This window comes from Myxine glutinosa, chromosome 12, assembly GCF_964187855.1.
Source record: "Myxine glutinosa chromosome 12, kmMyxGlut1.1, whole genome shotgun sequence".
Taxonomy (NCBI): Eukaryota; Metazoa; Chordata; class Myxini; order Myxiniformes; family Myxinidae; genus Myxine; species Myxine glutinosa.
This window is the reverse complement of record NC_136272.1, coordinates 55,214,337-55,241,822: the sequence shown is the minus strand read 5'-3', so window position 1 is coordinate 55,241,822 and position 27,486 is coordinate 55,214,337. Positions and strand designations below refer to the sequence as shown.

Sequence of the window (27,486 nt, the reverse complement as noted above, 5' to 3'; positions counted from 1 at the left end):
TCCACTAAAACCATGGTTTGGGTGGGGTTATTTCCTTGCTTCCCGGGAGGCGCTGGTAATTAGGTAATAGGACTAATTCGACCTACCACCCTATTCAGCGCTGATCGGAAGGAACGTGATAGCCCCGGATCGCGTCGGCTAGATAAAAGACAAGGGGATTCATCTCCCCTTTGTAAGGGGGAAGGTCGACGTTGGAGATCCGCAACAATATATATATATATATATATATATATATATATATATATATATATATATATATATATATATATATATATATATATATTGGCTTCGACTAAAGACCCAGTCAGTGAGGCACACTTGTGATCAGGTGTGTTTTGAAATTGTTTGTGCTGGTGCTACCAGTGACTCCCAGGAAAGACTGGGTGGCGACCAAGAATAGGCTGGTGCCGCTGGAGAGACAGCACTCGGGGCAAATGGCCTTGTAAGCCATTTTGCCAAGCTGCATGGTATGGATTGTGTGGCACCCAATAACTTAGTGTTTGTGAAGAATAGAGAACATCCCAAGGGCTCTCTCTCCGAGAGGTGGGGCGGAAGGTCGGCCCAAATGGATGGATAAAACGAATAACAACCCCCAGAGTGATTTTGACAAGCGAGTATGGATTGTGGATGCAAGCAAGTCTGGTGAGGTCAGTGTGAACATGAGTTCGGATCCATTAGAGGGTTGAGGGTCCATCAGCGCCAGAAAGAATGTGGGAATGAACGTGTGGGAGAGGTTGGTCAATGGTGTGATGGTGTGCGTGTGGAGGTATGTCAGAGTTGAGAGACGTGTTGGTGTGGACGCGAGTTTCAGTCAGTGAGAGTGTTGCATATCTATCAGTCGGATGGGTTCTGGACGAGAAGAGGGTGGTGGTGTGAGTGAAGAGGGGCATGAGAGTCTTGTAAGGTGTGTGTGTGTGTGTGTGTGTGTGTGTGTGTGTGTGTGTGTGTGTGTGTGTGTGTGTGTGTGCAAGAGTTTTGGTCAACTGGAGGGTTGAGAATTCATCAGAACCGGATGAGCTGTTTGTGTTAGGAGGGTGAGAAGGAAGTACAACAACACAGTGCTCTCAAAAAGGGGACACGTAAGTTGACCGGGAGAAACAGCCAGGTCGCAAACCACAGTGTTGTATGTCCTGGGGTTGTACTTCAGCAGGGAAAAGATGTGAGGAGGAGAGTGAAATGGCCAGGTATAGGGAGAAAGGGGATTGTGTGAGCGAATGGATGGAAGTGGTGTGTGGGGCGCTTGAGAGTTTGGCAGGAAGGGTGGACAATAGATTGAGAAAGATGAATGAGATTGTGTTTGAGTATGTGTGTGTCACGTTTGGAATGAAAGAGTGTGTCGAGCGGGGTGAGAATGAGGCACGTTTGAGCAGGTAGATGAAAAAGGGTGGGTGAAGGATAGAGGAATGGACTTGAGGTGTTGATGAAGCAGGCTAGAATGAGGTTGGTGAAGTTGAAGAGGGTGGGAAGGATGAAGAGGCGAAGGTAGAAGAGGCAGAGGAAGAACAGGAAGTTTTTTTTACGAATCCCTTTCGATTTGTGAAGGAAATGTTGGGAAGTCTATCTGGTTCACTGAAGGCACCGAAGGAAGAGTTGGAAGATTACCTGCCTGTCACGTAAACAGACAAGTATGGATGAAGTGGTGGAGGACATTGAAGGCTTGGTGAGACCGACGGAGCCAGGTGTTCCATTTGATTTGTCGGAGCCGAAGATGTCTGAGGTGGAGGCAGTTTTGAGGAAGGCATGAGCTGCATCAGCTCCGGGACCAAGTGTAGTGCCATACAAGGTGTGTAAGTGTTGTGGAGGCATCAGGCAGTATCTGTGGAAGGCTTTGAAGGTGTTGTGGAGGCAAGCAGTGGTGCCCAGTCAATGGGGGTAGGGTAGAAGGAGTTTATGTTCCGAAGCAGGAGGAGGCTGTGACACTTGAGCAATTTAGATCAATATCATTGCTCGATGGAGTTTGGAAGATATTGATTGGTGTCTTTGCGGCATGGCTCTCAGGCTTCATCAGAGAGAATAGTTTTGTGGATGGTTCTGTGCAGAAGGCAGGAATACCAGGATTACCAGGATGCATTGAACACTCGGCAATGGTCTGGCAAGTGTTACAGGAGGCAAAGAGGCAAAGGAAGGATGTGGCGGTGGTATGTCTGGATTTGGAGAATGCATATGGGTCAGTGCCACATGCCTTGATCAGGTATTCCATGGATTTATTTTGGGTACCACGGAGATTTATGGATTTTTTGATGGCATATTATGATCAGTTTTGGATGCGGTTTGCGACACAGTCCTATGTAACAGAGTGGCAGAAGTTGGAAGTGGGGATCCCGGTGGGATGTACCATCTCCCCGATTTTGTTTGTGCTGGTTATGGAGTTGTTGATACGTGTAGTGAGTGGACATGGGAAAGAAGTGGAGCTAGCCCCTGGTCAGAGGTTGCCAGCAATGTTTGCTTTCATGGATGACCTGACAGTTGTCCAACAGTCCGCTGATGCAGCAGTAGAGGTACTGGGACGACTGGAAAGATTTATGCGATGGGGAATTTTGGTGAGACGAGGAGTAGTGGATTGCAGTCACAAGTTTGAGCTGGCAAGGGAGGTGGTTCCATCATTGGTGGAGGCCCCTGTGAAGAGTTTGGGAAGATGGTATACTGTGGAGTTGAATGATGTGGGGAGGGTGGAGGAGGTGAGGAACAAGCTTTTGAGAGGTCTGAAGAGGATTGATGCATGTGGTTTGCCAAGTAAGTTGAAGGTATGGTGAAGTTTGGATTGATGCCACGAGTATTGTGGCCATTGATGATGTATGATATTGTGATTGGACATGTAGAGTGGATGGAGGTTGTGGTGTGTGGGTTTGTGAGGAGGTGGTTGGGAGCGCCACGCTGTTTGATGAAGAAATGCTTTTTATGGTCAGGGTGGAAAACTCCAGTTTCCCTTGACATCATTAACCGAGGAGTTTAAGGTGGTGAGGGTGCGGGAGTTCATGATGTTGCAGGATTCAAGTGATGCAGTGGTAAAGAATGCTCTCCCAGAGAAGAAGGGAGGACGGAAGTGGAATGCACGAGCAGAGGTGGACGAGATGGAGGAGCAGTTGTAACAGGAGGAGGTCGTGGGGATCGCACAGCACGAGAAGCATGGCTTGGGGTGGATGAAGCATGAGCGATGGGGAAAGGCATGTGTGAAAGAGAGGAGGAAGATGGTTGAGAGGGAGGTGAGAAGAAAGGAAGAGGAGGGGAGATATGTGAAGGCAGTCGGTCAGGCACAGCAAGGTGCTTGGACTAGGTGGGAAGGTGTGCGGGTGAGGATATTGAAGTGGGAAGGGATTTGGAGGATGGAGCCAATATTGTTGAATTTCCTGTTGCGGGAAATGTATGATGTGCTTCCATCCCCAGCAAACTTGAGGGTGTGGGGGTTGCTGCAGGAGGAGAGTTGCTCTTGGTATGGAGGTCTGGGAATGGTGCAGCATAGACTGAGTGCACGCTCTGTCGCATTGGCACCAGGAACATACAAGTGGCGGCACGATCAGGTGCTGGCGGTTGTAGTGGAGATGGTGCAACAAGAGGTGATGAGATCAAGAGAGAAGGGGGCCGATGTAGAAGGATGCCGATGGGAGAGGTGTGTTGTTTGTCAAAGAGGGCCAAGCGGTAAGAGGGGGAAAGAGGAGGAGGAGGAGGTGTAAGGCAAGAGGTGTGTCAGAGGCTTGTGATTGGCAGGCGGTGGGAGACCGAAAGCCACAATTGGTATTCCCGGAGGATATCTGCGTGACAAGGTTGTGGCCTGACATTGTCATCTGGTCAGGTGCAACGAGGCAGGTCATCTTGGGGGGATTGTCAGTACTTTGAGAAGAGAACTTTGAAGAGGTGCACGAGAGGAAGAGAGGAAAGAGGCAGTGAGCTGGAGGCAGAGTGTTGGGAGAAGGGTTGGCGAGTTTCTTGTCAGCCATTTGAGGTAGGGTGTGGAGGATACAGTATATTGGCAATTCCTTTTGTGCATTTCTTGCTCGAATTGGAGTGTGTGGGATAGAAAAGAGGAGGACATGCAAGAGAGTGGCCCAGGCTGCCTTGAAAGGCTCACTTTGGATTTGGAGGATGTTTATGCAGGCTAGTCAAATGGTGTAGGTGGAGGTTGAGTGTGTGGTGGTTCTTTCAGCCCTAAAAGGGTACATTAGTGACTGAGGGTGGAATGGAAATACAGATGTTTATGGTTGTTGTTTTAGTGTAGTGTTTATGAGGCTAGTCGGTTGTGTGTGTGTGTTTTGTTGTTGAGTGAAGATTATAAGGGTGGGTGCTTCATAATGTTTTCTGTTTTTGTTTTCTTTTCTCAGTGCTGTGGATCCTGGGAGTGGAAGCTGTTATTTTGTTGTTGTAGTTTCCGTTCTCCCTGCCTGGGGATGGGGTACGTATGAATCCAAGTGTAGTTGCTGCATGTGGAGGAATATGTGCCACTGCTGGCCCACCTTAACTGACCATATTAAGGTTGAGGGGCAGAAACGGGATGATGCTGAGGAAGATCCGGTCAGTGAGGCACACCTGTAATCAGGTGTTCTTTTAAATTATATGTGATGCGTATACAATTCGGAGTACTTTGACAGTACATGGTTATAAATTGCATTGAATGGTAATAAAATCTGAATTTTAGTGTGCTTAAGAAATAACAGTGAATAAGAAATAGATTCTCATCTTTACTCTTTACTTCTTCTGGTTCCTTCTGATGACTCCAAAGCACTATTTGGTTTTCCATTACATTCAATGTGATGAATGCAGAGAGGTGTAAAACAACATTTTGGCGATGAAATGAGTGGCATGGTTTAAAATATCCACATCCATTCTTTAAATCCTCAAACAAAAAGTTTAGACTGATTGATGCATTGAGGGTGTGGATTGCAGTGCGGTAAAAGTTGTCCTCCTCCAAGTGATTCGAGTCGGTCTTGATAGAACAGTAACGGTTACCCGAATGGAGAAGTTAAAAAATATGGCGTACTGCGGGTAACTCATCTCGGACGATAGCTTTCACTATTTTCACTACTCGACTGGGCCGTATTCATATAACTTCTTAATTTAAGACTACTTAACTGCTAAGTACCCCCACTTTGCTGAGTGGGGTTGTTATCTTGAAATTCATAAACACTCTTAAGTACCCTGCTTAGCTGAGTGCCCCGCATAAAGTTATGAAGATTGTCTCAAGTGATTTCCAAGGCTCGATGTCACATTTCATTGCCGTTTATGTTCATTTTCTGTGGTTTGGTGACCGACCAACGACAGCTATTACTGAGATCCAAGGCCAAATCATTGTTGAATTGCTATAAATGCCGTGTATGAAGAGCCGTCTTCTCACACTCAACATGGACAAGAGGAAGAGAAAACCGAATTTCTCCCAAATTGAGAAACTCCGACTAGTGGACATGTACGAGAGAGAAATGTCGGTGATTCTCCATAAATTTGGGCCAACCGTTTCGTCCCAAAAAAAAACACTTGGCTTGGGAGAGAATATTGACGGCCCTGAATAGTCGTAATGCAGTGGCAAGGACATTGGCAGAGGTGCAAAAAAGTGGCAAAACCTGTGCAGTATACCGAAGGAGGAATATCGGCAATACAAGAAGGAATTATCAAACACAGGTAATTTCAGTATTTTTACATATGTAGCCTTTACCGATTCAAATTAGAACTTAATGCCTATGTGGAAACAGTAGATTTTTAAATTTCCAATGGGTGAACTCTGTCACGAAAAACACGTTCGTGACGCATTGCCAACCTTCGGTCTATATCAAACTGCACTGCTAACATCAGAGTTGCCATATCCCTTCAGCGAACTGAACCTAATGACAGAATATTCAATCTAGTAACCACCCACCCTAAAGTTAAGACTGCCTCGGAAGTGTCTTAAATTTAGGGGCCGATTTAAGTGAGTTCCATGAGACAAGTAACATATTGAATTCCACTTGTTCGGTCCGCTTAAGTTAAGATGGTACTTAGTGGGCCCACTTTGACTTAAGTAGCTTTATGAATACCGGCCCAGGGGTATAGGCTCTCGATGGAAGGGACATCACACCCCATAATTGTACAAGCAGTCATTGCTATCCTGTTAAGATGGGATTGGTCGTCCCACATCGAGCTGCCATACCAAAACAGTGAAAGACGGTGTCAGGACATTCTCTATCACTGTCAGATAGAACTTGATCAACAAGGATGGCCGACACCAAAACTTTTCAACCTTTGAAGAAAGAACAAACATTCATGAAGCCTTCTTCACACAGCGATGGGTGTTTCTCCCCCATTTAACGTCATTGGACATATGTATCCCTAACATTTTAAAAGAAGTGACAATGTAAACTTCAGCAGTGTGAATAACCAACGGTTGAATGGGAGTTTTGTTTTTCCTGAAGTGAATAATAATTTTCTTTGTATTTATGACACAGAGATTGCTTAGAGAATACCATTCGACAAGCTTTTTAACTTGATTGCAGTAATCACTTTCATCACTGTTTGAATCAGGCCAGCAATGTCGGTCATGTCATCTGCAAACTTCACCACCAATAAGCTATCAGATGATGTGACAATCAATCATCAGTGAACAATGAATATACCATCGGGGATACCCAACTGCTCCTCAATTCTGTCTTTAACACCTGAAAAGGCGGAAAAGTTTCTGGTCAAAAACACATTAAAAACCATGAAATTTTCTCCACCCATTAACCAACCCTGACAATTATCAAAATTTCCTTGTTTATCCATCTTGTCCACCCCTTGCATTCTCCCCAAACTCTCATCGTGACCTGCATCCCTTGTTTGTCCATCTCTGTCTACCTTCTCCCTATGCCCTGCTATTGGCGTTTCCCCTTTCTCCTGCTGTTCCCTTTGTTATGGTGTGTCCTTATCTGTTATGTGTCCAAGTTCTTCCACGAGCCGAGGCCATATATACACAAAGAATTAAGTTAAGCACCCCTACACAACGAATTAAGGTAAGCACCCCCTAATATATATTCTTTGTGTATATGTATACATTGGCATATATTCTAAGGTATGTGAGATCAAATAATGATTGGTATGACATTAGCAATTATCCATTGATGAAATTGAGTGATCAAAGTGAAAAAAAGTGATTGGTTGAGTCAGTGATCCGATCACGTGGGTCCTACACACGTTATTGACGCAAAGATCGCTAGAGGTCTTCTCAGAACAATGACTGTACGTTAGAAAACATAAACGTCATCCACACTGTCCGTGATGGACCTATAGCTCCATACTTAAATTGAGGTGAAAATATGCCTAAAATTCCCAAAAAATTTCACCTTAAATTATTCAGAATAAAATATTGAAAACGGCATGATTGTTATGTTTTTATGTGACCATAATATCACTTCTCCAGAAAATATAGCAATATCATGGGTATATTACACTGTTTTGACGACAACAAACTTGTAATGTGCGAGGTTGTAAAAAAACGGGGGGGGTGCTTAACTTAATTCTTTGTGTATATATATAAAAATAACCACAAAAAATAAAACAACCATTAAAGTGATAGGCAAACTGATAAGAGTCAAGTGAAGCAGGAGGGACAGATTTCAGTTAGTGCAAAACTAGATATTTGAAAGGCTGCATAATGATGGATGTGAGCGCGACTGATCAATTATAATTTAAGCAAATCACTGGGGAATGATTTGGCACAGAGATACTTGTGGAATTTTTCAAAACTCAGGGAATTTTACAAAGCTGAAGTGACCATTTGAAAAGTAAAGCTATAATGCGTGACAGTGTGGGTTTGATTCCTATGGCTGTTGGCTGGGCAAACTATGGCAAACTACCCAGCATGTCCCTTGCCTTGGAACTGCTTCAGAAGCAATGAGACTTTGCGATAGGCTTTGGTTCAGGGAAGGAGATGGGCTTGAGGAGGAGCAACTTGCAGGTAACTCATACGTAAAGTTCAGACAAAAGTGTTGCAAACCTGCCACAATATCAGTAAATATGATTTCTTGGCAATACTGCACATTCTTTGACACAATCATGATTACTTGCCCTGCAGGAAATTGTGGCACATAGCTTGCTTACCACTGCAACTGCTGTGAGCACCATTCCAAACCTACAGCAAAGAGATGTCAATTCCATTGCACAAGGTACATCGCAAGTTCACGTGGTTTATATCACAGAAAATTTTAAAATTGATAGATAAAATGTATATCATAAGTTCACATGGTTTATATCACAGAAATCTTTAAAATTGATATATAATGTATATTCTAAGTTCACATTGTTTATATCACAGAAAATTTTAAAATTGATATATAATGTATATTCTAAGTTCACATTGTTTATATCACAGAAATCTTTAAAATTGATATATAATGTATATTCTAAGTTCACATTGTTTATATCACAGAAATCTTTAAAATTGATATATAATGTATATTCTAAGTTCACATTGTTTATATCACAGAAAATTTTAAAATTGATATATAATGTATATTCTAAGTTCACATTGTTTATATCACAGAAATCTTTAAAATTGATATATAATGTATATTCTAAGTTCACATTGTTTATATCACAGAAAATTTTAAAATTGATATATAATGTATATTCTAAGTTCACATTGTTTATATCACAGAAATCTTTAAAATTGATATATAATGTATATTGTAAGTTCACATTGTTTATATCACAGAAATCTTTAAAATTGATATATAATGTATATTGTAAGTTCACATTGTTTATATCACAGTAAAACATTAAAATTGCAATGTAATGTATATTGTAAATTCACATTGTTTATATCACAGAAATCTTTAAAATTGATATATAATGTATATTGTAAGTTCACATAGTTTATATCACAGAAATCTTTAAAATTGATATATAATGTATATTGTAAGTTCACATGGTTTATATCACAGAAATCTTTAAAATTGATATATTATGTATATTGTAAGTTCACATTGTTTATATCACAGAAATCTTTAAAATTGATATATAATGTATATTGTAAGTTCACATAGTTTATATCACAGTAAAACTTTAAAATTGATATATAATGTATATTGTAAGTTCACATGGTTTATATCACAGAAATCTTTAAAATTGATATATAATGTATATTGTAAGTTCACATGGTTTATATCACAGAAATCTTTAAAATTGATATGTAATGTATATTCTAAGTTCACATGGTTTATATCACAGAAATCTTTAAAATTGATATATAATGTATATTGTAAGTTCACATTGTTTATATCACAGTAAAACTTTAAAATTGATATATAATGTATATTGTAAGTTCACATTGTTTATATCACAGTAAAACTTTAAAATTGATATATAATGTATGTTGTAAGTTCACATTGTTTATATCACAGAAAATTTTAAAATTGATATATAATGTATATTCTAAGTTCACATTGTTTATATCACAGAAATCTTTAAAATTGATATATAATGTATATTGTAAGTTCACATGGTTTATATCACAGAAATCTTTAAAATTGATATATTATGTATATTGTAAGTTCACATAGTTTATATCACAGTAAAACTTTAAAATTGATATATAATGTATATTGTAAGTTCACATTGTTTATATCACAGTAAAACATTAAAATTGCAATGTAATGTATATTGTAAATTCACATTGTTTATATCACAGAAATCTTTAAAATTGATATATAATGTATATTGTAAGTTCACATAGTTTATATCACAGAAATCTTTAAAATTGATATATAATGTATATTGTAAGTTCACATGGTTTATATCACAGAAATCTTTAAAATTGATATATTATGTATATTGTAAGTTCACATTGTTTATATCACAGAAATCTTTAAAATTGATATATAATGTATATTGTAAGTTCACATAGTTTATATCACAGTAAAACTTTAAAATTGATATATAATGTATATTGTAAGTTCACATGGTTTATATCACAGAAATCTTTAAAATTGATATATAATGTATATTGTAAGTTCACATGGTTTATATCACAGAAATCTTTAAAATTGATATATTATGTATATTGTAAGTTCACATTGTTTATATCACAGAAATCTTTAAAATTGATATATAATGTATATTGTAAGTTCACATAGTTTATATCACAGTAAAACTTTAAAATTGATATATAATGTATATTGTAAGTTCACATTGTTTATATCACAGTAAAACTTTAAAATTGATATATAATGTACATTGTAAGTTCACATTGTTTATATCACAGAAATCTTTAAAATTGATATATAATGTACATTGTAAGTTCACATTGTTTATATCACAGAAATCTTTAAAATTGATATATAATGTACATTGTAAATTCACATTGTTTATATCACAGTAAAACATTAAAATTGCAATGTAATGTATATTGTAAATTCACATTGTTTATATCACAGAAATCTTTAAAATTGATATATAATGTACATTGTAAATTCACATTGTTTATATCACAGAAATCTTTAAAATTGATATATAATGTATATTGTAAGTTCACATTGTTTATATCACAGAAATCTTTAAAATTGATATATAATGTATATTGTAAGTTCACATGGTTTATATCACAGAAATCTTTAAAATTGATATATAATGTATATTGTAAGTTCACATAGTTTATATCACAGTAAAACTTTAAAATTGATATATAATGTACATTGTAAGTTCACATGGTTTATATCACAGAAATCTTTAAAATTGATATATAATGTATATTGCAAGTTCACATAGTTTATATCACAGTAAAACATTAAAATTGCAATGTAATGTATATTGTAAATTCACATTGTTTATATCACAGAAATCTTTAAAATTGATATATAATGTACATTGTAAATTCACATTGTTTATATCACAGAAATCTTTAAAATTGATATATAATGTATATTGTAAGTTCACATTGTTTATATCACAGAAATCTTTAAAATTGATATATAATGTATATTGTAAGTTCACATGGTTTATATCACAGAAATCTTTAAAATTGATATATAATGTATATTGTAAGTTCACATTGTTTATATCACAGAAATCTTTAAAATTGATATATAATGTATATTGTAAGTTCACATAGTTTATATCACAGTAAAACTTTAAAATTGATATATAATGTATATTGTAAGTTCACATGGTTTATATCACAGAAATCTTTAAAATTGATATATAATGTATATTGTAAGTTGACATGGTTTATATAACAGAAATCTTTAAAATTGATATGTAATGTATATTCTAAGTTCACATGGTTTATATCACAGAAATCTTTAAAATTGATATATAATGTATATTGTAAGTTCACATTGTTTATATCACAGTAAAACTTTAAAATTGATATATAATGTATATTGTAAGTTCACATTGTTTATATCACAGTAAAACTTTAAAATTGATATATAATGTATATTGTAAGTTCACATGGTTTATATCACAGAAAATTTTAAAATTGATATATAATGTATATTCTAAGTTCACATTGTTTATATCACAGAAATCTTTAAAATTGATATATAATGTATATTGTAAGTTCACATGGTTTATATCACAGAAATCTTTAAAATTGATATATTATGTATATTGTAAGTTCACATAGTTTATATCACAGTAAAACTTTAAAATTGATATATAATGTATATTGTAAGTTCACATTGTTTATATCACAGTAAAACATTAAAATTGCAATGTAATGTATATTGTAAATTCACATTGTTTATATCACAGAAATCTTTAAAATTGATATATAATGTACATTGTAAATTCACATTGTTTATATCAAAGAAATCTTTAAAATTGATATGTAATGTATGTTGTAAGTTCACATGGTTTCTATCACAGAAATCTTTAAAATTGAAATATAATGTATATTTAAGTTCACATGGTTTATATCACAGAAATCTTTAAAATTGATATATAATGTATATTGTAAGTTCACATGGTTTATATCACAGTAAAACTTTAAAATTGATATATAATGTATATTGTAAGTTCACATTGTTTATATCACAGTAAAACTTTAAAATTGATATATAATGTATATTGTAAGTTCACATTGTTTATATCACAGTAAAACTTTAAAATTGATATATAATGTACATTGTAAGTTCACATTGTTTATATCACAGAAATCTTTAAAATTGATATATAATGTACATTGTAAGTTCACATTGTTTATATCACAGAAATCTTTAAAATTGATATATAATGTACATTGTAAATTCACATTGTTTATATCACAGTAAAACATTAAAATTGCAATGTAATGTATATTGTAAATTCACATTGTTTATATCACAGAAATCTTTAAAATTGATATATAATGTACATTGTAAATTCACATTGTTTATATCACAGAAATCTTTAAAATTGATATATAATGTATATTGTAAGTTCACATTGTTTATATCACAGAAATCTTTAAAATTGATATATAATGTATATTGTAAGTTCACATGGTTTATATCACAGAAATCTTTAAAATTGATATATAATGTATATTGTAAGTTCACATAGTTTATATCACAGTAAAACTTTAAAATTGATATATAATGTATATTGTAAGTTCACATGGTTTATATCACAGAAATCTTTAAAATTGATATATAATGTATATTGTAAGTTCACATAGTTTATATCACAGTAAAACATTAAAATTGCAATGTAATGTATATTGTAAATTCACATTGTTTATATCACAGAAATCTTTAAAATTGATATATAATGTACATTGTAAATTCACATTGTTTATATCACAGAAATCTTTAAAATTGATATATAATGTATATTGTAAGTTCACATTGTTTATATCACAGAAATCTTTAAAATTTATATATAATGTATATTGTAAGTTCACATGGTTTATATCACAGAAATCTTTAAAATTGATATATAATGTATATTGTAAGTTCACATTGTTTATATCACAGAAATCTTTAAAATTGATATATAATGTATATTGTAAGTTCACATAGTTTATATCACAGTAAAACTTTAAAATTGATATATAATGTATATTGTAAGTTCACATGGTTTATATCACAGAAATCTTTAAAATTGATATATAATGTATATTCTAAGTTCACATGGTTTATATCACAGAAATCTTTAAAATTGATATATAATGTATATTGTAAGTTCACATTGTTTATATCACAGTAAAACTTTAAAATTGATATATAATGTATATTGTAAGTTCACATGGTTTATATCACAGAAAATTTTAAAATTGATATATAATGTATATTCTAAGTTCACATTGTTTATATCACAGAAATCTTTAAAATTGATATATAATGTATATTGTAAGTTCACATGGTTTATATCACAGAAATCTTTAAAATTGATATATTATGTATATTGTAAGTTCACATAGTTTATATCACAGTAAAACTTTAAAATTGATATATAATGTATATTGTAAGTTCACATTGTTTATATCACAGTAAAACATTAAAATTGCAATGTAATGCATATTGTAAATTCACATTGTTTATATCACAGAAATCTTTAAAATTGATATATAATGTACATTGTAAATTCACATTGTTTATATCAAAGAAATCTTTAAAATTGATATGTAATGTATGTTGTAAGTTCACATGGTTTATATCACAGAAATCTTTAAAATTGAAATATAATGTATATTTAAGTTCACATGGTTTATATCACAGAAATCTTTAAAATTGATATATAATGTATATTGTAAGTTCACATGGTTTATATCACAGTAAAACTTTAAAATTGATATATAATGTATATTGTAAGTTCACATTGTTTATATCACAGTAAAACTTTAAAATTGATATATAATGTATATTGTAAGTTCACATTGTTTATATCACAGTAAAACTTTAAAATTGATATATAATGTACATTGTAAGTTCACATTGTTTATATCACAGAAATCTTTAAAATTGATATATAATGTACATTGTAAGTTCACATTGTTTATATCACAGAAATCTTTAAAATTGATATATAATGTACATTGTAAATTCACATTGTTTATATCACAGTAAAACATTAAAATTGCAATGTAATGTATATTGTAAATTCACATTGTTTATATCACAGAAATCTTTAAAATTGATATATAATGTACATTGTAAATTCACATTGTTTATATCACAGAAATCTTTAAAATTGATATATAATGTATATTGTAAGTTCACATTGTTTATATCACAGAAATCTTTAAAATTGATATATAATGTATATTGTAAGTTCACATGGTTTATATCACAGAAATCTTTAAAATTGATATATAATGTATATTGTAAGTTCACATAGTTTATATCACAGAAATCTTTAAAATTGATACATGATATATGTTGTAAGTTCACATAGTTTATATCACAGTAAAACATTAAAATTGATATATAATGTATGTTGTAAGTTGACATTGTTTATATCACAGAAATCTTTAAAATTGATATATAATGTTTATTGTAAGTTCACATGGTTTATATCACAGAAATCTTTAAAATTGATATATAATGTATATTGTAAGTTCACATTGTTTATATCACAGAAATCTTTAAAATTGATATATAATGTATGTTGTAAGTTCACATAGTTTATATCACAGTAAAACTTTAAAATTGATATATAATGTATATTGTAAGTTCACATAGTTTATATCACAGAAATCTTTAAAATTGATATATAATGTATATTGTAAGTTCACATGGTTTATATCACAGAAATCTTTAAAATTGATATATAATGTATATTGTAAGTTCACATGGTTTATATTGTTACAGACGCGGTTGTGGATGTTGGTTTACCGAGCGGTTTGGTATGACCGCGTCTGCACAGTTTACCCGATTATACTCGAACGTTGGCCGAGTCGCGCTACGCTAAATCAATTAAGGAAAGGACACACGGCTGGGTTTAAATGACACGACACCAGGGGTACAGTTCTCAAGACCTCCGGAGGAGGTTATAATATTTCGGAACGTTAGATTACAAGGACAAGAGAGACAGCATAGGAAGGTAGGCACTTAATCACGGTCTTATAGTAACCCCGACAGACCACAGATAAACAGGACAAGACTGACTCACACGGGGATTGATGGCAAGGAAGGGCAGGTAGTCGAGGCTCAAGGTGCACCTTGGCGCAGGGGCAGAATCAACCCGGTCCGGTCCAGAGATGCGGGAGGTCTCGTCGCGCTGGAGGTGGCGTCTGTTTCTCCTTCGTGGCTGAGGCGCATCTCACGTCACGTCCGGTAAGTGGCTGCGTATATCCGGCGGGGAGTGACACGCCCTCGGCTCGTTAGCTCCGCCCCAGATGGAATCGGCCCGTTGCTTCTTATTGGGTGCGGGGGGTTACCGGGCTCCGCCCTTGACGAGGGGCCGACAGGCAGCCCCTTCGTGGTAACCCCGTCGGCGCACATGGGCAATGGCGGCTAACCGAGCCGGAGTGAGGACGCACACTCCCCGCGCACTGTTGTGGTAGTTGTTGTTGTTGTTGTTTCATGGGGAAGATGGGAGGAGGTATGGGGAGGTCCTAAACTCACTACTGGTGCCATACAATCACATTCTGGTGCAACGAAGAGTCAGAATTAATGGAAACGAGTCCTTAACTGACATAGACTAAGAATAACTAGCAAGATGTCCGAAAGTTGTCTACGTGAGATGCGGTGGACCTGGGCACGACATTTAATGGGGGAAAAAGGGGAAGGTCGGTTCTACAGAGTGTTGTTTACAGACAATGGGACTAGGGAATGGGGGATTGGGGATAGTTGGGGAGTATTGGGGAAATAGGGGAATATTTACAAGCGGATATGGAGGCCAAATCCCATATCCGCAACATTGCACCCTTCTCTACCCTCGGGGCGTCCCGACCCGATAAATTTTTACCTACTTTAGTGTGGCACTCAGATGTAGTTCCCTCTACTATTAACTCTACCCTGAGTGCGACAGTTTTACAGATGTTCACAAATGAGTAAATATGTCCCCCTGCGACGTTGCACCCTTCTCCTCACAGAAACACACCCACAGGATAACCGAATCGCGGAAAGAATTCGCAAACGAAACATACAGCCGGTAGGGAGCATTATTTACAAGACTACGCTGATATTTACACTACGATCCAGGACCTGTTTTTGGAGGAACACATGCAGATGTTATGCATAGAGAGAGCACGCATGCCAGCATCGATACACCAACCCACGAGTGCTCTGTGGCCTTACGGCCTTTAATACTGTGCAGAGCACCCCTTCCAAGCACCAAAAGCACCACCCCATATTCATACAGTCAGCACCATCCGGTGCACCAATAAAGTGCTCAACGTCATCGGTGGTGTCGCAGCCGGCCGATGTTCTGCCGCTGGTCTTGCCTTCGTGTGGTGCACTTGGCCTTCTGGCTTCTTTCAAAAATAAAGAAAGGTGCCAACCGCGTCCATTTCTAGATTGTGGCCGTCTGGTGGCCAACTATTAGTGGTTCACCTGTATGGCATAGGTGCCACGTTGACCCATAGGTCCATCCACGGGTGGTGCTTGGCCGCAAAAAAACTGCGGTCCATTGTGGGTGGCCACCAAAATTGCGGTCCATATGGTGTATCGATCCCGGCAGCAAGCAGCGAAAGTGCAGGCCCACAACTGCGGAGCCCGCACCTCTCTCTCCTCTCTCTCTCTGCCCCAAAGCCAGATCCTCGGAGGTGGGAGACAAAAGAAGAAGACAAGTGAGTAAGGTGGTAAGGGCGCAAAAGTGCACGCAACATTAGGTAATGCACACTAGGGGCACATGGGAACCAGGTGAGACAGGTACGTTCCTACCGTACGCCCCCCCCCCCCCACCAGGTAACCTACATTGCCCCTCCCTTACCCCTTACTGTATCCACAAAACACAACACTACCCATAAACATCTACTTTACAAATCAACAAACGTCCCTACTGTCTTCCCCGTTCCTCCCATAAACCAAATTCGTCTTCTCTCCCTCCTAACCAATCAAATTTGCCATCTCCAACTCAACATCATAATTTGCCATCACCAATTCATCATCAGCCCCTCCTAAGGAGGGAGAGATGGAATCACCCCAATGTCTCATCCACGTCGTGATGCGTCTCACAAATCCAACAGCAATTCTCCTTTCCTGCACACAGAACAAAGAAAACACAGGTGTGGAGTCATCATCATCACCTCAGGTAAGTGGCTGCGTATGGTGCGACAGGTTCATCAATCCTAACTATTTCCTAAATGACTTTAACAACTTTACATTACCCGGGGTCTTTCTCCTGCCAAACCATTGGCCCTCTTACACTGTGGGTTCTAAAAACCAATTCCCATTGACCAAACTGTGGTGCTTTTCAATTTGGGGTCTCACTCCCCCGATTCATCTCCCGGTGCCCTCGCACAATTTCTGGGCTGTGGCGTGTACCTCTCCCGGCAGGTCTACCCACCTGCACACCTCCACCACTGCAGTTGCCTCCGAGCTTACCTGCTCCTTACCCTAACCTAACTACCTGGGGAAGGCCCTCTGGCGCTCTCCCCACTCGGTGCCCTCTCTGGCACTGGGCTACCCGGGTCCGTCCTCCGGATCCTCGGGCCCCATTGACACTAACGGCTCCCAGAGCCCACCTGCGGCCTCACCTGGCCGACATCCTCACAGTGGTGGAGTGCCCAACCAACTACACACACTAACAGGGTACACGCCCAGCCATTTCCACAACACTAATGCACCCATCCACAATACCATTCTGCAACCGCACCACAAATGCCAATATCCAACCACAATTTACCTATACCCTCTACCTAACACTTACACTACCCGCCCCGGGTACTCGTGAAAGGGGTCCACTCTTCCCCCATTCACACCTTCGCACCATGCACACCACTCCGTACCACTTACTCCAACTCTCTCCACACACCTGTACTTGCACACCTGTGCTCTCATTCTTGGTGCCGCCTGCACCCTTCTCTCCCCAAGCGCATTCGCGCTGATCCACAACACTCACTACTCACACACTGCTCCACACACCTGTCCAGTTGCACACCTGTGCAATCACACCTGTTCAATTCTCACACACACGGCATCATCTCAGCTAACTACTCCCTTCTGAAACTTGCGCTTCCCAGTCGTCCCTTTAACTATTGCGCTCCCACGTCATTATCATCCACCCTAATCTACCTGCGTCCCCACTACAGGTATCAGTCACTAACTAATCTTAACGTTACCTAATGTCATCTTCTAGGGCCCTATCAATATCCTAACCCACCCGGGCTAGTTTTCACTGCCATACACCCCATAAACTATAGCGCATTTGCCCCACATGGGAAGGGTGGCAGGGATGCCACCCTTACCCACCGGGCCCATCGCTCACTACCAATTTTGCACATCAAATTTCAAGAAATCAAAAATTTGCCAATCACTACCCATCATCTGCCAATCACTACTGCCAATCCTTTGCCAATCATCAAATTTTGTTTTTCTCTAATTTTGGGGCCAAAACACTATCCTCATCACCCAGTCTACGCACTAATGCCTCTTGGTGCGCCAATTTACTTCTAAAGCTCGGCTGCGTACAGCCAAGCCATGCATGCAGGTTGTTTGGTGCCAGCGGCTGGATACGTCCCGCATTCGGTGCAGGGACGGGGGCTTACCCGGCCCGAGACCCCACGCACCATCTCGGCACGGAGCCATCCCATGGCCCGATCTCGACCTGCCGGTATGCCTCAACAAAAAGTGGTCGCCATGACGACCCTTCCTATCCAGCCGCCCGCTCCGCCTAGTGGAGCACGGACGCGGCCGTTCAAAGCGAGGCCCAGCACGCACCGAGGGCCCGATTCGGCTAAAAGTCGCTCTAACCGCTAACCAGTTTAACGTCGATGCTTCACCTGGACGCTTACACCCCGCAGCCCGTTCCTTGCTCACACATCCAGCCGTTTCCATGCTCCTCGTACCTTTCCTTACACACCTCGGTACACTCATTCCACTCCCAGCCTTGGTCACACACTTCACCAATGGCCTCTCACGAACACCCGGGTCCATCTCGACCCCCAAGCTTATTAAATCACCTGGCGCATCATACGCACGACCATATTGGTCACCACTTACACCGGGTCCTCTTCCTCTTCGCTTCTCCTCCATCACCTGCGAATCCCTCATCCGGTTAATGAGCACATCATCACGATCCAAACACAGACTTTGGACCAATTCTTTTATCTCCTCTTTTATCTCTTTCTTATCCTCTCTCCGTCGCTTCTTAATTTCGCTCACCCCTTCTTCCACTTCTTCTAATTTCTGTTTCACCTCTTTTATTCCCCGGTACGTCTCCTCAAGCTCGTCCTCCAAGGCTACCTTGACCGTTTCCATGTGCGTCCTCACCTGCCGGTCCTTCGTCTCCATTACCTCTATCACCTCGTCCAACCTCGTTGTCAGTCCCTCACGTACCATCTGACATTCCCTCTTCGTCGCTATCAAGTCATCTTTTAGTTCTTTCTGTGTCGCTTTTAATCCTCCTAATACCGCAGTGTTCCTTTGAACCTGCTCCGTTACTTCTTTTTGTCCCTCCGTCAGCTGTTCCACCTCCTGCGTCAGGTCCTCTATGCCCCCTTGTAACTTTACAGTCCCCTTTCTCACCTCCTTCTCCATGTGCTCCTTACAGTGCCTCACCTCCTCGCGCACTCCTCCGACCTCCTCACTCACTCCTCTTCTGATCTCTTCTCCCATCACTTGCATCTCCTGCCCAGATGCCACCCTCATCTGCTCCATTTCCTCCCTGTGAGCATCCAGTTTGGTTTCTACCCCCATTCTGACCCCCTCTATCTGCTGCCCCATTTGTTTAACTTCCCTTTCCGCTTGGTCCCTCATGTCCCTCAATTTGCCTTCCATCCTGTTTTCTAACCCCTCTAACGCATTTTTCACTCCCTCTATCTGATTCTCCTGGGCAGCCATTCTATTTTCTACCCCCATTAACCCATTTTTCACCCCCTCTATCTGATTCTCCTGGGCAGCCATTCTATTTTCTACCCCCATTAACCCATTTTTCACCTCTTTTATCCCGTTGTCTAACCCCTCAAATTTGTCGTCTAACTTCCCAAATTTCTTGTCTAATCCCTTAAAATTATTGTCTAACTTCCCAAATTTCTTGTCTAATCCCTTAAAATTATTGTCTAACCCCTCACTGGTACCCCTCGCTTCGTCCCTCATTACCCCCATTTGGTTTCCCATTACCCCCATTTGGTTTCTCAAACCTCCAATTTGGTCTATAAGGGCCCTCATTTGCAGGAGGAAAAGGTTCGAATCCACCAGCGGCGCTACCACGGTCGCAGGCGTGGTCGCCGTGGCCATGTGCGAGGCGCCATTTCGTGCGTCTGCTACCCTCACTGCTTCGCTCTCCTCATGTCCCTCAATTTGGTCCTGGATCGACCCTGCCTCACTCTCCTCTACCGGAACCCAGCCGTCTTGGTCTGCCATAGCGCGACTTTCAAAATTCGGGTTTTTATTTTCGTAAAACAAAATCAAATTTCGCCGTTATAATTTCGAGCGCGTGAAACGCGCTCCGGATCGAATTCCACTTCCCAACACCAATTGTTACCCTAATGGTACAATTGGTGTTCCAAAATTTGGGCCTAACAAATTTAGTCCCAGGTCCGAATCCAACTCCTCGACACCAAATGTTACAGACGCGGTTGTGGATGTTGGTTTACCGAGCAGTTTGGTATGACCGCGTCTGCACAGTTTACCCGATTATACTCGAACGTTGGCCGAGTCGCGCTACGCTAAATCAATTAAGGAAAGGACACACGGCTGGGTTTAAATGACACGACACCAGGGGTACAGTTCTCAAGACCTCCGGAGGAGGTTATAATATTTCGGAACGTTAGATTACAAGGACAAGAGAGACAGCATAGGAAGGTAGGCACTTAATCACGGTCTTATAGTAACCCCGACAGACCACAGATAAACAGGACAAGACTGACTCACACGGGGATTGATGGCAAGGAAGGGCAGGTAGTCGAGGCTCAAGGTGCACCTTGGCGCAGGGGCAGAATCAACCCGGTCCGGTCCAGAGATGCGGGAGGTCTCGTCGCGCTGGAGGTGGCGTCTGTTTCTCCTTCGTGGCTGAGGCGCATCTCACGTCACGTCCGGTAAGTGGCTGCGTATATCCGGCGGGGAGTGACACGCCCTCGGCTCGTTAGCTCCGCCCCAGATGGAATCGGCCCGTTGCTTCTTATTGGGTGCGGGGGGTTACCGGGCTCCGCCCTTGACGAGGGGCCGACAGGCAGCCCCTTCGTGGTAACCCCGTCGGCGCACATGGGCAATGGCGGCTAACCGAGCCGGAGTGAGGACGCACACTCCCCGCGCACTGTTGTGGTAGTTGTTGTTGTTGTTGTTTCATGGGGAAGATGGGAGGAGGTATGGGGAGGTCCTAAACTCACTACTGGTGCCATACAATCACATTCTGGTGCAACGAAGAGTCAGAATTAATGGAAACGAGTCCTTAACTGACATAGACTAAGAATAACTAGCAAGATGTCCGAAAGTTGTCTACGTGAGATGCGGTGGACCTGGGCACGACATTTAATGGGGGAAAAAGGGGAAGGTCGGTTCTACAGAGTGTTGTTTACAGACAATGGGACTAGGGAATGGGGGATTGGGGATAGTTGGGGAGTATTGGGGAAATAGGGGAATATTTACAAGCGGATATGGAGGCCAAATCCCATATCCGCAACATTGCACCCTTCTCTACCCTCGGGGCGTCCCGACCCGATAAATTTTTACCTACTTTAGTGTGGCACTCAGATGTAGTTCCCTCTACTATTAACTCTACCCTGAGTGCGACAGTTTTACAGATGTTCACAAATGAGTAAATATGTCCCCCTGCGACGTTGCACCCTTCTCCTCACAGAAACACACCCACAGGATAACCGAATCGCGGAAAGAATTCGCAAACGAAACATACAGCCGGTAGGGAGCATTATTTACAAGACTACGCTGATATTTACACTACGATCCAGGACCTGTTTTTGGAGGAACACATGCAGATGTTATGCATAGAGAGAGCACGCATGCCAGCATCGATACACCAACCCACGAGTGCTCTGTGGCCTTACGGCCTTTAATACTGTGCAGAGCACCCCTTCCAAGCACCAAAAGCACCACCCCATATTCATACAGTCAGCACCATCCGGTGCACCAATAAAGTGCTCAACGTCATCGGTGGTGTCGCAGCCGGCCGATGTTCTGCCGCTGGTCTTGCCTTCGTGTGGTGCACTTGGCCTTCTGGCTTCTTTCAAAAATAAAGAAAGGTGCCAACCGCGTCCATTTCTAGATTGTGGCCGTCTGGTGGCCAACTATTAGTGGTTCACCTGTATGGCATAGGTGCCACGTTGACCCATAGGTCCATCCACGGGTGGTGCTTGGCCGCAAAAAAACTGCGGTCCATTGTGGGTGGCCACCAAAATTGCGGTCCATATGGTGTATCGATCCCGGCAGCAAGCAGCGAAAGTGCAGGCCCACAACTGCGGAGCCCGCACCTCTCTCTCCTCTCTCTCTCTGCCCCAAAGCCAGATCCTCGGAGGTGGGAGACAAAAGAAGAAGACAAGTGAGTAAGGTGGTAAGGGCGCAAAAGTGCACGCAACATTAGGTAATGCACACTAGGGGCACATGGGAACCAGGTGAGACAGGTACGTTCCTACCGTACGCCCCCCCCCCCACCAGGTAACCTACATTGCCCCTCCCTTACCCCTTACTGTATCCACAAAACACAACACTACCCATAAACATCTACTTTACAAATCAACAAACGTCCCTACTGTCTTCCCCGTTCCTCCCATAAACCAAATTCGTCTTCTCTCCCTCCTAACCAATCAAATTTGCCATCTCCAACTCAACATCATAATTTGCCATCACCAATTCATCATCAGCCCCTCCTAAGGAGGGAGAGATGGAATCACCCCAATGTCTCATCCACGTCGTGATGCGTCTCACAAATCCAACAGCAATTCTCCTTTCCTGCACACAGAACAAAGAAAACACAGGTGTGGAGTCATCATCATCACCTCAGGTAAGTGGCTGCGTATGGTGCGACAGGTTCATCAATCCTAACTATTTCCTAAATGACTTTAACAACTTTACATTACCCGGGGTCTTTCTCCTGCCAAACCATTGGCCCTCTTACACTATGGGTTCTAAAAACCAATTCCCATTGACCAAACTGTGGTGCTTTTCAATTTGGGGTCTCACTCCCCCGATTCATCTCCCGGTGCCCTCGCACAATTTCTGGGCTGTGGCGTGTACCTCTCCCGGCAGGTCTACCCACCTGCACACCTCCACCACTGCAGTTGCCTCCGAGCTTACCTGCTCCTTACCCTAACCTAACTACCTGGGGAAGGCCCTCTGGCGCTCTCCCCACTCGGTGCCCTCTCTGGCACTGGGCTACCCGGGTCCGTCCTCCGGATCCTCGGGCCCCATTGACACTAACGGCTCCCAGAGCCCACCTGCGGCCTCACCTGGCCGACATCCTCACAGTGGTGGAGTGCCCAACCAACTACACACACTAACAGGGTACACGCCCAGCCATTTCCACAACACTAATGCACCCATCCACAATACCATTCTGCAACCGCACCACAAATGCCAATATCCAACCACAATTTACCTATACCCTCTACCTAACACTTACACTACCCGCCCCGGGTACTCGTGAAAGGGGTCCACTCTTCCCCCATTCACACCTTCGCACCATGCACACCACTCCGTACCACTTACTCCAACTCTCTCCACACACCTGTACTTGCACACCTGTGCTCTCATTCTTGGTGCCGCCTGCACCCTTCTCTCCCCAAGCGCATTCGCGCTGATCCACAACACTCACTACTCACACACTGCTCCACACACCTGTCCAGTTGCACACCTGTGCAATCACACCTGTTCAATTCTCACACACACGGCATCATCTCAGCTAACTACTCCCTTCTGAAACTTGCGCTTCCCAGTCGTCCCTTTAACTATTGCGCTCCCACGTCATTATCATCCACCCTAATCTACCTGCGTCCCCACTACAGGTATCAGTCACTAACTAATCTTAACGTTACCTAATGTCATCTTCTAGGGCCCTATCAATATCCTAACCCACCCGGGCTAGTTTTCACTGCCATACACCCCATAAACTATAGCGCATTTGCCCCACATGGGAAGGGTGGCAGGGATGCCACCCTTACCCACCGGGCCCATCGCTCACTACCAATTTTGCACATCAAATTTCAAGAAATCAAAAATTTGCCAATCACTACCCATCATCTGCCAATCACTACTGCCAATCCTTTGCCAATCGTCAAATTTTGTTTTTCTCTAATTTTGGGGCCAAAACACTATCCTCATCACCCAGTCTACGCACTAATGCCTCTTGGTGCGCCAATTTACTTCTAAAGCTCGGCTGCGTACAGCCAAGCCATGCATGCAGGTTGTTTGGTGCCAGCGGCTGGATACGTCCCGCATTCGGTGCAGGGACGGGGGCTTACCCGGCCCGAGACCCCACGCACCATCTCGGCACGGAGCCATCCCATGGCCCGATCTCGACCTGCCGGTATGCCTCAACAAAAAGTGGTCGCCATGACGACCCTTCCTATCCAGCCGCCCGCTCCGCCTAGTGGAGCACGGACGCGGCCGTTCAAAGCGAGGCCCAGCACGCACCGAGGGCCCGATTCGGCTAAAAGTCGCTCTAACCGCTAACCAGTTTAACGTCGATGCTTCACCTGGACGCTTACACCCCGCAGCCCGTTCCTTGCTCACACATCCAGCCGTTTCCATGCTCCTCGTACCTTTCCTTACACACCTCGGTACACTCATTCCACTCCCAGCCTTGGTCACACACTTCACCAATGGCCTCTCACGAACACCCGGGTCCATCTCGACCCCCAAGCTTATTAAATCACCTGGCGCATCATACGCACGACCATATTGGTCACCACTTACACCGGGTCCTCTTCCTCTTCGCTTCTCCTCCATCACCTGCGAATCCCTCATCCGGTTAATGAGCACATCATCACGATCCAAACACAGACTTTGGACCAATTCTTTTATCTCCTCTTTTATCTCTTTCTTATCCTCTCTCCGTCGCTTCTTAATTTCGCTCACCCCTTCTTCCACTTCTTCTAATTTCTGTTTCACCTCTTTTATTCCCCGGTACGTCTCCTCAAGCTCGTCCTCCAAGGCTACCTTGACCGTTTCCATGTGCGTCCTCACCTGCCGGTCCTTCGTCTCCATTACCTCTATCACCTCGTCCAACCTCGTTGTCAGTCCCTCACGTACCATCTGACATTCCCTCTTCGTCGCTATCAAGTCATCTTTTAGTTCTTTCTGTGTCGCTTTTAATCCTCCTAATACCGCAGTGTTCCTTTGAACCTGCTCCGTTACTTCTTTTTGTCCCTCCGTCAGCTGTTCCACCTCCTGCGTCAGGTCCTCTATGCCCCCTTGTAACTTTACAGTCCCCTTTCTCACCTCCTTCTCCATGTGCTCCTTACAGTGCCTCACCTCCTCGCGCACTCCTCCGACCTCCTCACTCACTCCTCTTCTGATCTCTTCTCCCATCACTTGCATCTCCTGCCCAGATGCCACCCTCATCTGCTCCATTTCCTCCCTGTGAGCATCCAGTTTGGTTTCTACCCCCATTCTGACCCCCTCTATCTGCTGCCCCATTTGTTTAACTTCCCTTTCCGCTTGGTCCCTCATGTCCCTCAATTTGCCTTCCATCCTGTTTTCTAACCCCTCTAACGCATTTTTCACTCCCTCTATCTGATTCTCCTGGGCAGCCATTCTATTTTCTACCCCCATTAACCCATTTTTCACCCCCTCTATCTGATTCTCCTGGGCAGCCATTCTATTTTCTACCCCCATTAACCCATTTTTCACCTCTTTTATCCCGTTGTCTAACCCCTCAAATTTGTCGTCTAACTTCCCAAATTTCTTGTCTAATCCCTTAAAATTATTGTCTAACTTCCCAAATTTCTTGTCTAATCCCTTAAAATTATTGTCTAACCCCTCACTGGTACCCCTCGCTTCGTCCCTCATTACCCCCATTTGGTTTCCCATTACCCCCATTTGGTTTCTCAAACCTCCAATTTGGTCTATAAGGGCCCTCATTTGCAGGAGGAAAAGGTTCGAATCCACCAGCGGCGCTACCACGGTCGCAGGCGTGGTCGCCGTGGCCATGTGCGAGGCGCCATTTCGTGCGTCTGCTACCCTCACTGCTTCGCTCTCCTCATGTCCCTCAATTTGGTCCTGGATCGACCCTGCCTCACTCTCCTCTACCGGAACCCAGCCGTCTTGGTCTGCCATAGCGCGACTTTCAAAATTCGGGTTTTTATTTTCGTAAAACAAAATCAAATTTCGCCGTTATAATTTCGAGCGCGTGAAACGCGCTCCGGATCGAATTCCACTTCCCAACACCAATTGTTACCCTAATGGTACAATTGGTGTTCCAAAATTTGGGCCTAACAAATTTAGTCCCAGGTCCGAATCCAACTCCTCGACACCAAATGTTACAGACGCGGTTGTGGATGTTGGTTTACCGAGCAGTTTGGTATGACCGCGTCTGCACAGTTTACCCGATTATACTCGAACGTTGGCCGAGTCGCGCTACGCTAAATCAATTAAGGAAAGGACACACGGCTGGGTTTAAATGACACGACACCAGGGGTACAGTTCTCAAGACCTCCGGAGGAGGTTATAATATTTCGGAACGTTAGATTACAAGGACAAGAGAGACAGCATAGGAAGGTAGGCACTTAATCACGGTCTTATAGTAACCCCGACAGACCACAGATAAACAGGACAAGACTGACTCACACGGGGATTGATGGCAAGGAAGGGCAGGTTGTCGAGGCTCAAGGTGCACCTTGGCGCAGGGGCAGAATCGACCCGGTCCGGTCCAGAGATGCGGGAGGTCTCGTCGCGCTGGAGGTGGCGTCTGTTTCTCCTTCGTGGCTGAGGCGCATCTCACGTCACGTCCGGTAAGTGGCTGCGTATATCCGGCGGGGAGTGACACGCCCTCGGCTCGTTAGCTCCGCCCCAGATGGAATCGGCCCGTTGCTTCTTATTGGGTGCGGGGGGTTACCGGGCTCCGCCCTTGACGAGGGGCCGACAGGCAGCCCCTTCGTGGCAACCCCGTCGGCGCACATGGGCAATGGCGGCTAACCGAGCCGGAGTGAGGACGCACACTCCCCGCGCGCTGTTGTGGTAGTTGTTGTTGTTGTTGTTTCATGGGGAAGATGGGAGGAGGTATGGGGAGGTCCTAAACTCACTACTGGTGCCATACAATCACATTCTGGTGCAACGAAGAGTCAGAATTAATGGAAACGAGTCCTTAACTGACATAGACTAAGAATAACTAGCAAGATGTCCGAAAGTTGTCTACGTGAGATGCGGTGGACCTGGGCACGACATTTAATGGGGGAAAAAGGGGAAGGTCGGTTCTACAGAGTGTTGTTTACAGACAATGGGACTAGGGAATGGGGGATTGGGGATAGTTGGGGAGTATTGGGGAAATAGGGGAATATTTACAAGCGGATATGGA

The 27,486-nt window shown here is 42.1% G+C and overlaps 1 protein-coding gene across 1 annotated transcript in view; it reads left to right on the top strand.

Annotated features, from left to right (window-relative positions):
- Window positions 1-27,486, top strand: part of LOC137437230 (uncharacterized) — a 215,618-nt gene that overhangs the window by 149,034 nt on the left and 39,098 nt on the right. The window contains exon 15 of the mRNA XM_078766265.1: window positions 8,012-8,102. Within this exon, the coding sequence (XP_078622391.1) occupies window positions 8,012-8,102 (91 nt within the window). The remainder of the gene's footprint in view (window positions 1-8,011; window positions 8,103-27,486) is intronic.